The following is an 11,043-nucleotide window of genomic DNA, read 5'->3' on the forward strand; positions in this document are numbered from 1 at the left end:
TGTAAGATGCTGACAAGACAAGTCAATTTCTCTTTGTTTTTCTCCGTCTCCTTCATTTTTTTGCTGTCAACTTACTGTTATTGCAATATCTGACTGATTTTATAATTTAACAATGAAGTGACACACATTGAACAACATATAGGGATCGCTCAGTATGGTAAACTGGGGAAAGTTGTGACACCTTTTACTCTAGTGAATATTTCACTTGGTAAGTTAATTGCTGAAAGTTAGTTTCTGTGCTAAATATCTTCAGTTAACACATGCTAGCCTTTTGTGACAACATGCCCCATTGGTAGATCATCTTATCTTGCTGTATGGGGCAAGTTGTCACAATGGGAATCTGCCATTAAATAACGTATAACAGGCTTTCAGCAAGATTTAAACAGTAAAACATTTATAAAAAACAAAATAATATACCAAACCACAGATACGTTTGAACTTCAGAGCTTCTAGTTACTAATGTGTAGTCTTTGTGAAAACTAGCCTGAGTCGTCCTTATTCTGAAATAACAAAAAAAAAAACAAAAAAAAAAACAATAAACTAAAAGAGAATTGTTTATTCATTAATTTATTTCATTTTTAGCCTCACAATGTAAAAACATAAATGCTGTAGGTATGTGCCTTTAAGATTTGGTAGTGTGGTTAACAAAATTGTCATTATAAATATATCTGTGTGCTAAGGACGTTGTGATAGGAACATTGTACAGTATATGTTGGCAGAAATGCACGTTATCACACTGTCTTTTATTTGATGTTGTGGATGAACTACAGTACACAGAAAAAGCCTTGTTTGATTTGCATGTACATCATAAGAAACAGTGTAAGCTTAAGCTTAACTTAAAAGGCACAGGGACATTGTGATAATCGTGTTATTTTTGCAAAACAAGGTGTGCAAGACACTCCGAAGCTAAAGACAAAAAACTTACTTTGGGAAAGAAAGTGCAGCCTCTTCAGTTCAGTATTGTCATGTCATGTTCATGGGCTCAAGACAAATAGATTCCCTTTTAGTTCTCAGTAAAAGTCACTTTCTAAGACACCGACTTATTCATGATATTGAGTACATCATCCAAAATGGATGGGCCCAAGTCGAGTTCAAGAGAGAATAGGGATCCCGTGATTTGAGTGAGCGACTCCTGCGAGTGGCTTTTGCTTTTGGAGATTTCAAAGTCCGAATCGCAGCGACCCTCTTCAACACCACTATCTCTGTCTGCCCAGTCGCCCTTGAAGCCGAACATCTCCTGTTCGTACTCAAAGACCGAATTGCCATTGTTACCATTGTTAAAGTTCCCACTGGCACCACTGCTTCCATTAACAAACACAGACAAAAATGTTTCAAGCTCGTTTTCACTGCTGTGCATCTTCTTCTTCGCAAGTGATTTTTCAGACATCTCAGTGCGGTCAATCAAGGGTTCATCCTCCTCTGGGACAGGGCTAGGGTCGCTCCTGAAGGCACTGATGGACTGAAGCAGAGTCTCCATCTGTAGGATTTCCAGATCTTCAGAACCAGTTGGAGGTGTAGATGGCTCAGACAGGCGATCCTGGGTCACGGTGGAATCAAAGGGTAGAGTCAGTGCTTGGCTGCCCCCGATGGTTGGGAGTGAGATTGCGTTCTTCAGCACCGGCGATCGAGTTTTAACGTAAAATGCATCTGAGGCACTATTAGCTCTCATAAAATCCCCGTGGATGCCATATTGAGGTCGGTTACGACCACCTTTCCCTGGTAGAAGCTCAAACTTTCCTTGCAGGAATGACATGTCGCCGAAGGCATCGCATTCACCGCCCGTTCCAATGTGGATAGTGTGTCGAAAGTCCCCGAGAGGCGGGCTGATCATATCCGGGGATAAAATGTCCCTCAGACGGCATTTCTTTCCCTTCTTACTGTAGTTGGATTTCAGGTAGATGGGTGTTTTGGCAGGCATCCCTGCTATAGAGTCCCGCAGGTATGGAGAGGAACAAGGAATGTTCTGGAAGTTCAGATCTCCTCGACTGTGCGATAAACTTGCTGGAGTCTCGCAAAGTAGAAGTGCAGGGGTTACATTCTCAGAGAGCAGCTGTTTTAAATGCGTCCTCAATCTTCACTGAAGATAATCCAGCTCAAATGTTTGGATTAATGTTCTTCACCTGGAGAGATGGAGAAATCATTAAGTTTTTCTTTGTACTCAGCATCAAAGATATCGCTATTGTGTTCATAAATCCAATACTGAAATTCATTTAAATGTCAAAGTAAATTTCACATGTATCTTTAGCATTTACAGAGAGAGAGATCAAAGAAAATGTTTTTCTCTGTCTGAAACCATCTTTTGGAGATTCTACAGACAGACAGACACAAATTCACATTGGGGATTTTGAAAAAAAAACAAAAAACAAAACCTTACTCAGGATAATACAATAACAGTATGCTTGTTTGTGTAACCAGAATAATGAGAAAATCTGTTGTTGTCATTTCAAAATGACTGTATGTTTACATATTTGAATTAACACCACAAGCTTTAAAGATAAAAATAAGATTTCTAGAGATAATGTATAAATTGCAGAGAGTTTTATAAAGGCTTTAGAGAGAGGAGGGCCATTAGAGAGAGAGAGAGAGAGAGAGACAGACAGAGACAGAGAGAGAAGGGTAACCACAGAACATAAGAGGGAGAGAGACTTCTTGCCCATTTATGGACATATTTCCTTTTGAGAGGGCTTTAAACACTGACCCTCTCTGACAGACTGCAACCAATCTCTGTACTGTACCAGCGACTGGGCCATTGCTTGCAAAATATGCATGACTGAAAAAACATCCACATTTCCTTTGCAGCAGAGCCCAATGTCCTCTGGCTCCTTTAAGACCTGCTTCACTAAACCGTTGAAGTGAAAACATAAATATGGTAATGTTAACTAAATGTTAAGTTAAAAAAAGACTGATTTAGTTTACAACATCCAACAGATGATTCAATCAAACTTTTTTTCTTAACTTACTCCAAAAGATTCGACCAATAAATATATATTTTTTAAATGATTGCTGAAGGATTATGTAACACTGAAGACTGTAGTAATGAATATTTATATTTCACAATATTACTGTTTTAACTGTATTTTATTTTATATGAAACTTCTTAACAACGCCTCCATGTGACTTTATTAATAAAATAGTTTTCCAGCTGAAAATTTCTTAGTATAAGGGCGGTAGACATTGCTTTTCTTGAAACAGTGAAACTTGCCTCTGAACAACCTTTGTAAGATGTAACACTGTTGTCAGGTAATTCATATAGACTTCACACAAACACAATCTCTCTCTCTGACTATCTGTAATAACTGCATTAGACTAATTCAATAATATTATTATCAAATGCTTAAGCCTCCATTACTGTAATGACATTTTGGAATTAGCAGCGGAGGCTTGAGATGAGATGCATAAGAAAAAAGTCCTAAATGCAAAACCTGACATCTTAACAATGTCTTGAGGTGTGATGTGGTATTAGCAAAATAGTTGACTCCAGGCTGTTCAATTACTAGAAGAATAACACACACTGAGGTGTGAGTGCTTTGTGTTGTGGCTGCCTTACCATCTTGGGTGTGGATTATTTTTTCTAATAATTAATTGGCATGTTGTCAGTTATTCCTTACATATGGTACAACATCATAAATATGTGTCCAAATATGGTTTGAGGCCATTGTATATTAAAATACCATGCAATAACCATCTGATAACATGGAGCCAGCACAGTACTCGAAATGACAGTCTGAACGATGTCACAGCTCACTGATCTACATCCCCTGAAGATCCTGGTTAGAGACAGCCAGGGAGGACACTGTTTACAAAACACCAGAAATTCCATTTCCTAGAGATAAGCAAATCCCCTGTTGTAACGTCTTAACAAATCACACAGCTGATAAACAACAGAAGTACGATGAAAGTGAGCTGCAGTACAGTCCTTGACAAATGAGTCTTTGTGTTTTCTTATGCGCATCTCTTTTTGCACCAGCTCAAAGGACGCCTTGTGAGTTCATAGGGCTTTTAAAAGCATTTTTGGATTCTGATGCATTGAAACACAAATAAATCTCAATGGAGCACTGAACAGAAAACTATTTTTAAAGGTGACGAGCATCATCAGGATGGCTGAAGAATGTGTGGATGCATGAGTTTGTTAACGATAAAGGAAAATGTGTGTGTGTGTGTATGTGTGTGTGTGTACAGAAGAAAGGCTGTTATTGTCCCTGAATATGCCTAACACTTTATTTAAGGACCAAATCTCACTATTAACTTGTTGCTACTTAGTGTGTATATTAGCATACTGGCTGTTTATTAGTACTTATAAATCAAATAGTAATGCCTTATTCTGCATGACAATACTTTAGATCCCTTTATCCGACTCCATACGTAAACTTAACAAATACTTGACTTGCTATTTATCAAAGGAAATTAGGGGTTTATTTAAGGAAAAATTCTCAATTAATAGTGAATATGTGTTCCCTTTACTAAAGTGTTACCACCTTTTCTTTGCTACCTTATTATCATATTCTTTATAAAACCTGTCCCTCTGTACTTCATTCTTCAAATCAAATCATCAGTGTTGTTAAAGTTAACTAAAACTAAAACTTAAAAAAAAAAGTTTTATATTTATATTTTAGACACCAGTTAAAGCTAATTTTATTTCAAGTAATGCAATAATATGTTATATAATATGCAATAGCATATTGATACAATTAAATTAAAGAAATAACAAAAAAATGAAGTACATTTATAAGACATTAGAATTAATTTAAAATGTATACTGATAATATCAAAATATAAGCAAATACAAAATATTAATCAATGCTAATAGTATATAAATAATATTTAAATAACACTAAATCAAACCCTTTGACTTTAATCTTGAATGTTTCGTTGCATTTAAATAAACAGTAGCATCTTGAAATTTGCTTGTTTGGTTACGAGGATGAAAAAGTTCACATAAGTCCTGCTGTCATGGCATGATCAAAGCAAGCAAGTGTGCAAACCTCTGAACTGGGTGAAATAAATCTCAAATAAAAGCCCAAATAATACTAAGGGTAGGGTAAAGGGTTAGGGTTTAAGGTTAAAGCTATGGTTAGGCTTCAGCTAAAACCCAAGCAGGTGTGAGATGCTTTGAATAAATTGTTCAATGCCATGAGTTGTTGAACAATGCCATTCAATGCAACAATCAACCACAATGAGTTTAGAGCAGCTGCCTCTCACACCCTCTTGATATTGCTTTATCTCAGGGCCATATCCTGCCTAATGAGTCCAAGGACAAATGCTGCACTTCCAAGTGCGTTGACGCCCTTGTAGAATGTTGAGATAGATCTGTCTGTCTGCCCCCTTTCCCTGGGGGACTGTATCATCACACACCCCTCAGAAGTGCAGGATGGCAGGACGGCTCCCTTCTGACAGACTGAATAAGCCAAAGCCTTAGCTCCATCCAGCAAAGGGACAAAATGGGAGTCAATTGAGAATGAAACAGGATAAGGTAGTTTTAAATGGATATTCCGGCCATAATTTACTTGCATCTTAAATCTATATGCACTGTATGTCCATTTAAAGTTGTTGTTTTGGAACATGAAGGTGAGCAAACAATGATTTAAGAGTATCCCTTAAAAAATGAACAAGACAGACTGAATGTGGTACATTTTGCTAAATGTGCCAGAATGAGACAAAATGAGAAGACAATAGACTGAAAGGGATAGTTCAACCAAAAATGAAAATTACCCCATGATTTATTCACCCTCAAGCCATCCTAGTTGTATATGACTTTCTTCTTTCAGACAAAGCACTTTATTTTGCTTCAAAATCTCGACCAGCATTCACTGCCATCATTAGGACATATCTAAATATAACTCTGATTGTATTCGTCTGAGAGAAGAAAGTCATATACTTTGGTGTCATACACTTTTTGATGGCTTGAGTGTGAGTAAATCATGGGGTACATTTAATAAGTTATTGAACAAGCCATATTGAGACTGAACTAGTTAGAACTGAATAAGACTCAAGACAGAAGACAGAATGTCATTTAGGTTTGGAATGACATGAAAGTGAGTAAATTATGACGGTGGACTATCCCTTTAAGACTAATCGAGATGCAATTCATGAAATAAAATAAGACAGAATGTCACTGAAAGAGACTAAATGAGAAGAAAACAGACTCTGAAAGTTATTAAACAAGACTGAACTAGGCAAGATAAATGAGTGAGAAAAAAAAGGCACCAGAATGAGACTGTATGTGGCAGAATTAGATTGAACGATATGAGATATGAGGTGAGAGCAGGGACTGCAGCCGTGGATCTCATTGCATTCTGCTGGCATTCAGAAAAATAATTCACTTTTGAGGTATGTGGGTCATATTATTATTATTAGAGCAAGTGTGAGTAGTGATCTAAACAAGTGCAATGAGGCCATTCCCACTGTACACAGAAATGTGTTAAGCCTCTACAGCTCAGCAACTGCGCCAATTTTGATTCTCCCTCTGATCTATTTGGCCGACAACCTGACCACCCTGTCCTGTCTGAGAAGTTGCTGTTGCTGCTGCTGTATTTAAAGCACATCGGCATCATTTGCATGTTTGTGGCTGTTCGTTTTACAGGTGCAGTATCCCAAAGCATGCATGGCTAGATTTTCTGGCCTGAGGTCAAGCTCTCCTCTCTTGGGTGGTTGGGTTTTTCCTCTTCTCTTGGGTGTTTAAGGTCTAAGCTTTCAATCTTTTAAATTCCTCTGACCACAAATTACCCAGTTAGACAATGTTCAAAATGATTAACGACAAATACCAAAATTGGCCCAATTTGAGGTTTCCAGTGTGTTACATAAAGCAACCCTTAATTACACTTTAGGATGGCTGCTGCATTTCGAGGAACCAGTGTGGAGCAAGGTCTCTTTCACCTCAACTTCATGATTTTTACACCTAGATATCCACCTCCAGTGCTTCTGGCTTTCTGTAAGAGTTGAGTTGACTTTCCAAGTTTCCATGGAAAGTACCTCAGGAATTTCAGAAGAATTTCTGGTCAAACAGCTGAGCATGTGCTTGAAGAACAGAGAGGAACCAGGTGTCAGGTTGCTTTGAGCTTCTCAGCTCTTGTTTTATGGTGTGTGGGAATTTGCTCGACATATTCTGCAGCACTAAATCTCAAATGTCATAATGACAGCCATGTGCATGAGTGGAAAGAGGTTTCATAAGCCCAACCAGCAAATAACATCCACATGGTTCATGAATACAACAATTTTTTTGATCTTATGTCATCTACACTCTTAAAAATATTTTTTTTTTAACTGGGAGAAATTGCAGCAAAGATTAGAAGAACAATTTTGGTTCCTTAAAGAAACTTTCAGCGAACAGTTATTCAAATAACCTTTTTTTTTTCATAAAGTGAAATCTAAAGAAATGTTTTCCACTACAACTACAACTAAAAACGGTCGTTCATTTACATTGACGGTTCTATGAAGCACTTTTAACATCCATTGAATATTTCCAGTGGACAAAAGTCTGTTTATATCATATAAGCTTCTTTAGATTACTAAAATGTTATTAACACTATGAATAAAGCAGTTGTTTTAAGAACCACTCATTGAAAGGTTCTTTGGGGAACCCAAAACGGTAGATAAATAAAATAACTTTTGTGGAATGGAAAGACTACATTGATGTCAAAGGTTTTTCATTGAACTATAGATGCTAAAAAATAACCTTTATTTTAAGAGGTTGTAGAAAATACACTATTTGCATGTCGTTTCAATAATCATTTGTTATCATGCACATATACCTGCCAAAAATCATCAGTATCTAGTTTTACCTGCTCCTGTGCCTTTGCAGATTAATGTCCCTGTTTTCTTCAGTCTGTGGTTGCAGTCTCGGAGGTAGCTTGACCTAAACTGTTACTCAGCTTCTGGGTGGTGCAGCGTGTTGCCGTTTTCGTCTTCTCTCACTCTCTCTCTTTCTCTGCCCTTGAGGGTTTACTTCTTACATGCAGGACGTCTGCTGGACAGCTGTTTCAGAATCCCTCCTATGAAGCAGTGTGGCATGTTTCCGCTTTGCTTTGCTCCTCCTTTCTCCGCATGCAGCACCTGTCCCTGCCTGTCTGCAGACGCTGGCGTTGAAATCCAATTCTCTCGTCTTCTGCAGCCCTGACCCGCCGGAGCTGCGCCAGTATTTCCTGGAGAGACGGACAGCGCTCACTCAAGGAATGAGGAAAATGAAAAGTGTGGAGTCTCTCCTACTGTGCCTCTCAGCTGCTGAATGTCAAAGTCCTTCTCCACAGAGTGGAAGAAATACAACGTCCCTCTGCCTCTCTGTTTGTCTTGTCCCTCCCTACCTCCCTACTCGTGCTCTCTCACACGTTTTTCCTTTTTATCACAGTTCTCACACTCATTTACCTTCTCTGAATCCTGTTCTATTTTGTCATTCTGCAATTTATTTCTGCCGACTTAAGCATCTCTACCTCATTTGTTTGCTCAGCATTTACTGTACCAGACACAATTACAACACATGAGAGGTGAAATGCAACCTTGCTATAAAGAAAGAAAGATTGTAGATAGATAGATAGATAGATAGATAAACATACATAGATCAATTGATGTAGAGCAAAGCTGTTTCTCTTTGCAGCAGCACTGTAAACCTCTGTGGAGCTTCTTGTCACCCTCAACCTAAAATAGGTTTCCTAGGCAACATAAAGTGCTCTGCAGTGAGCTCAGGTTTGACAGGATTAGGAGGGGGTGAAGCGAGTCTATCCTGCTCTTGTGAATGTGTGTGTGTGTTTGTGTGAGAGAGGAAGATTGGTGTAAGCTCTGTTCCAAACACTATATATAGTGAGCTCCCTGCCTGGACAGGAGAGACATTATAAGCGTGAAGCTGTTCCTAAGAAAGAGATACCATATGGGCAACTTATAAAGGAATATTGAATGATTGCTTCAAAACAACACAATCCTACAATGAATTTAGATTTGCACCATGAAAAAATAAATAAATAAATACATTCAAGATGGAGGTCAAAGTAGGATAAATGTTGATCACAAATTTGCCTAATTTAATACAATAAATAAATACAATATTAAAATGTTAGAAATAACAGTAGTATAATCTAGGTAAAACAGTATATTCATAAAATCGAATTAAAAAAATAGCATATCACGGCATGATAATACGCTCAGTTTCAAGTGAATTAATAGTCTAGTGATGCTTGGCGTGACAAGCGTTATTCTTGTGGTGCGCGGAATAACTGCTTATATACAGTGTTCCAAATCAGTATCGTATGAGTTTCCATATCAGTTTAGATGCTGCCTAAGAAGGCAGCTGCCTACGTATTTATGCAATTGTAGCAATAGTTTAGCAGAAGACAAAGATCCAATCACTTTCTGATTGAAAAAATCTAATCTTGTTTTCTGTTTCAACCTGAATTACCAACCTGATCTCACGGCAATTCGTACATATTTCACAAGGTGGCTTATTCGTACGAATTCGTACGACCACACTCGTACAATTTCATACGATTTTTGCCAATTCGTACGTATTTTACGAGTTGCACAATTCGTATGAATTTGTACGAATGACCTTCACCTAACCCCTCCCCTAAACCTAACCGTTACACAAATCGTATAAAATCGTACGAGTGAGGTCGTACAAATTCGTACGAATAAGCCACTTCATAAAATACGTATGAATTGGTCGTGAGATAGCGTTGGAATAACATATCATAGAGACTACATAAAAAAAATCATTAACATCTTTTTTTTTTTTTTTTTTTTTTGGAGTGTAGGTTTTGGAATAGAGTGGTATAGCCACTTAAAGCATCATATATAATGATTAAATTTTATATTAAAATTCTGGGGTCTGTTAAATTTGTGCAATTCAGTTAAGTGAAACAGCCACTGTTGGACAACAAGCTTTCTGTATGAAGTCTTTTTGTGTTCATGATGTCACATGTGGAGAGCACATGGTCTCAGGAAGAATACTGAGTATTGTCCTCATGTTTGCCAAGCTGCAATCACCATATAAATGCTGTGAATGTGCTTGTAGACACTAGCGTTTAGAGGAATCTCAGAGGAACACCTCCAGTTCTTCCCACCGAAAGAGACTATTTGAGTTCGCACAGATTTAGTTTTGGAAATGATGTTTATGAAAGAATTACCTAATTTTCCCAGTTATTAATTAGCTTGTTTTGGACCACATAATAATCAGAGCCTGTGAAGGTATGTGTGGTCACTAAAAACTCATAGAGCTGACTAACTGCTGCCGCTGAAGTCACTTCCTCTAATGTCAGAGATTTTGTGTTACATAGACAGCGATCAAGTAAGAAATGTGAAAAATAAGGAAAAGCAACTGTTAGAGCCATTTCAGTGAGATGTATGTATCATGAACACACTGTTCATTTTTTACTCTGGGTTAGTAATTCACACTAATTAAAGGGTTAGTTCACCCAAAAATCTAAATTATGTTATTAATAAATCGAGAACGAGTCAATCTTTTGTTCGTTATTTGGCTCGGCTCATCTTCGGTTCATCTTCATCTCTCTCTTCACAGCAGTTCAGTCAGTGTACTGTTTGAGTACATGAATTACTCTGGGATATTGGTTTGTTTGAACTCAGAGGGAGTGTCAGCCACATTAAAAAAGTTAACAGCTTAAGTCATTTGTGGATTAATGCGTATTGGAGACACCGACCGTTTCAAACGATTCAGTTCGTTTTGGTGTACTGGTTCAAGAAGATCCGGTTACATCGAGTGATTCGTTCGCGAACCGGATATCATTGAACCGTTGTGTTTTGAACTGTCTCACAACATACACGGAAGAGAAGAATAGAATGAATGGTGAATAAAGTCGTAGTTTTTGCTATTTTTTGACCAAAATTTATTTTCCATATTTAAAAAATTCTAACTGATTCTATTCTGATGTCACATGAACTACTTTGATGATTTTTTTCTTACTTTTCTGGACATGGACAGTATACCGTACACACAGCTTCAATGGAGGGACTGAGAGCTCTCGGACTAAATCTTAAATATCTTAAACTGTGTTCCGAAGATAAACGGAGGTCTCACGGGTTTGGAACGACATGAGGGTGAGT

The 11,043-nt window shown here is 37.7% G+C and overlaps 1 protein-coding gene across 1 annotated transcript; it reads right to left on the reverse strand.

Moving 5' to 3' along the window:
- Positions 1 to 551: 551 nt before the first annotated feature.
- On the reverse strand, positions 552 to 8,294 carry LOC113112438 (cdc42 effector protein 3-like). The gene is made up of 2 exons (XM_026278019.1): positions 7,779 to 8,294; positions 552 to 2,120 (listed from the first exon to the last, which is right to left on the reverse strand). Exon 2 carries the CDS (start codon positions 1,916 to 1,918, stop codon positions 1,028 to 1,030), a length of 891 nt encoding a protein of 296 aa, XP_026133804.1. The 5' UTR covers positions 1,919 to 2,120; positions 7,779 to 8,294; the 3' UTR covers positions 552 to 1,027.
- Positions 8,295 to 11,043: the final 2,749 nt, after the last annotated feature.

Source organism: Carassius auratus, chromosome 13, assembly GCF_003368295.1.
Source record: "Carassius auratus strain Wakin chromosome 13, ASM336829v1, whole genome shotgun sequence".
NCBI lineage: Eukaryota > Metazoa > Chordata > Actinopteri > Cypriniformes > Cyprinidae > Carassius > Carassius auratus.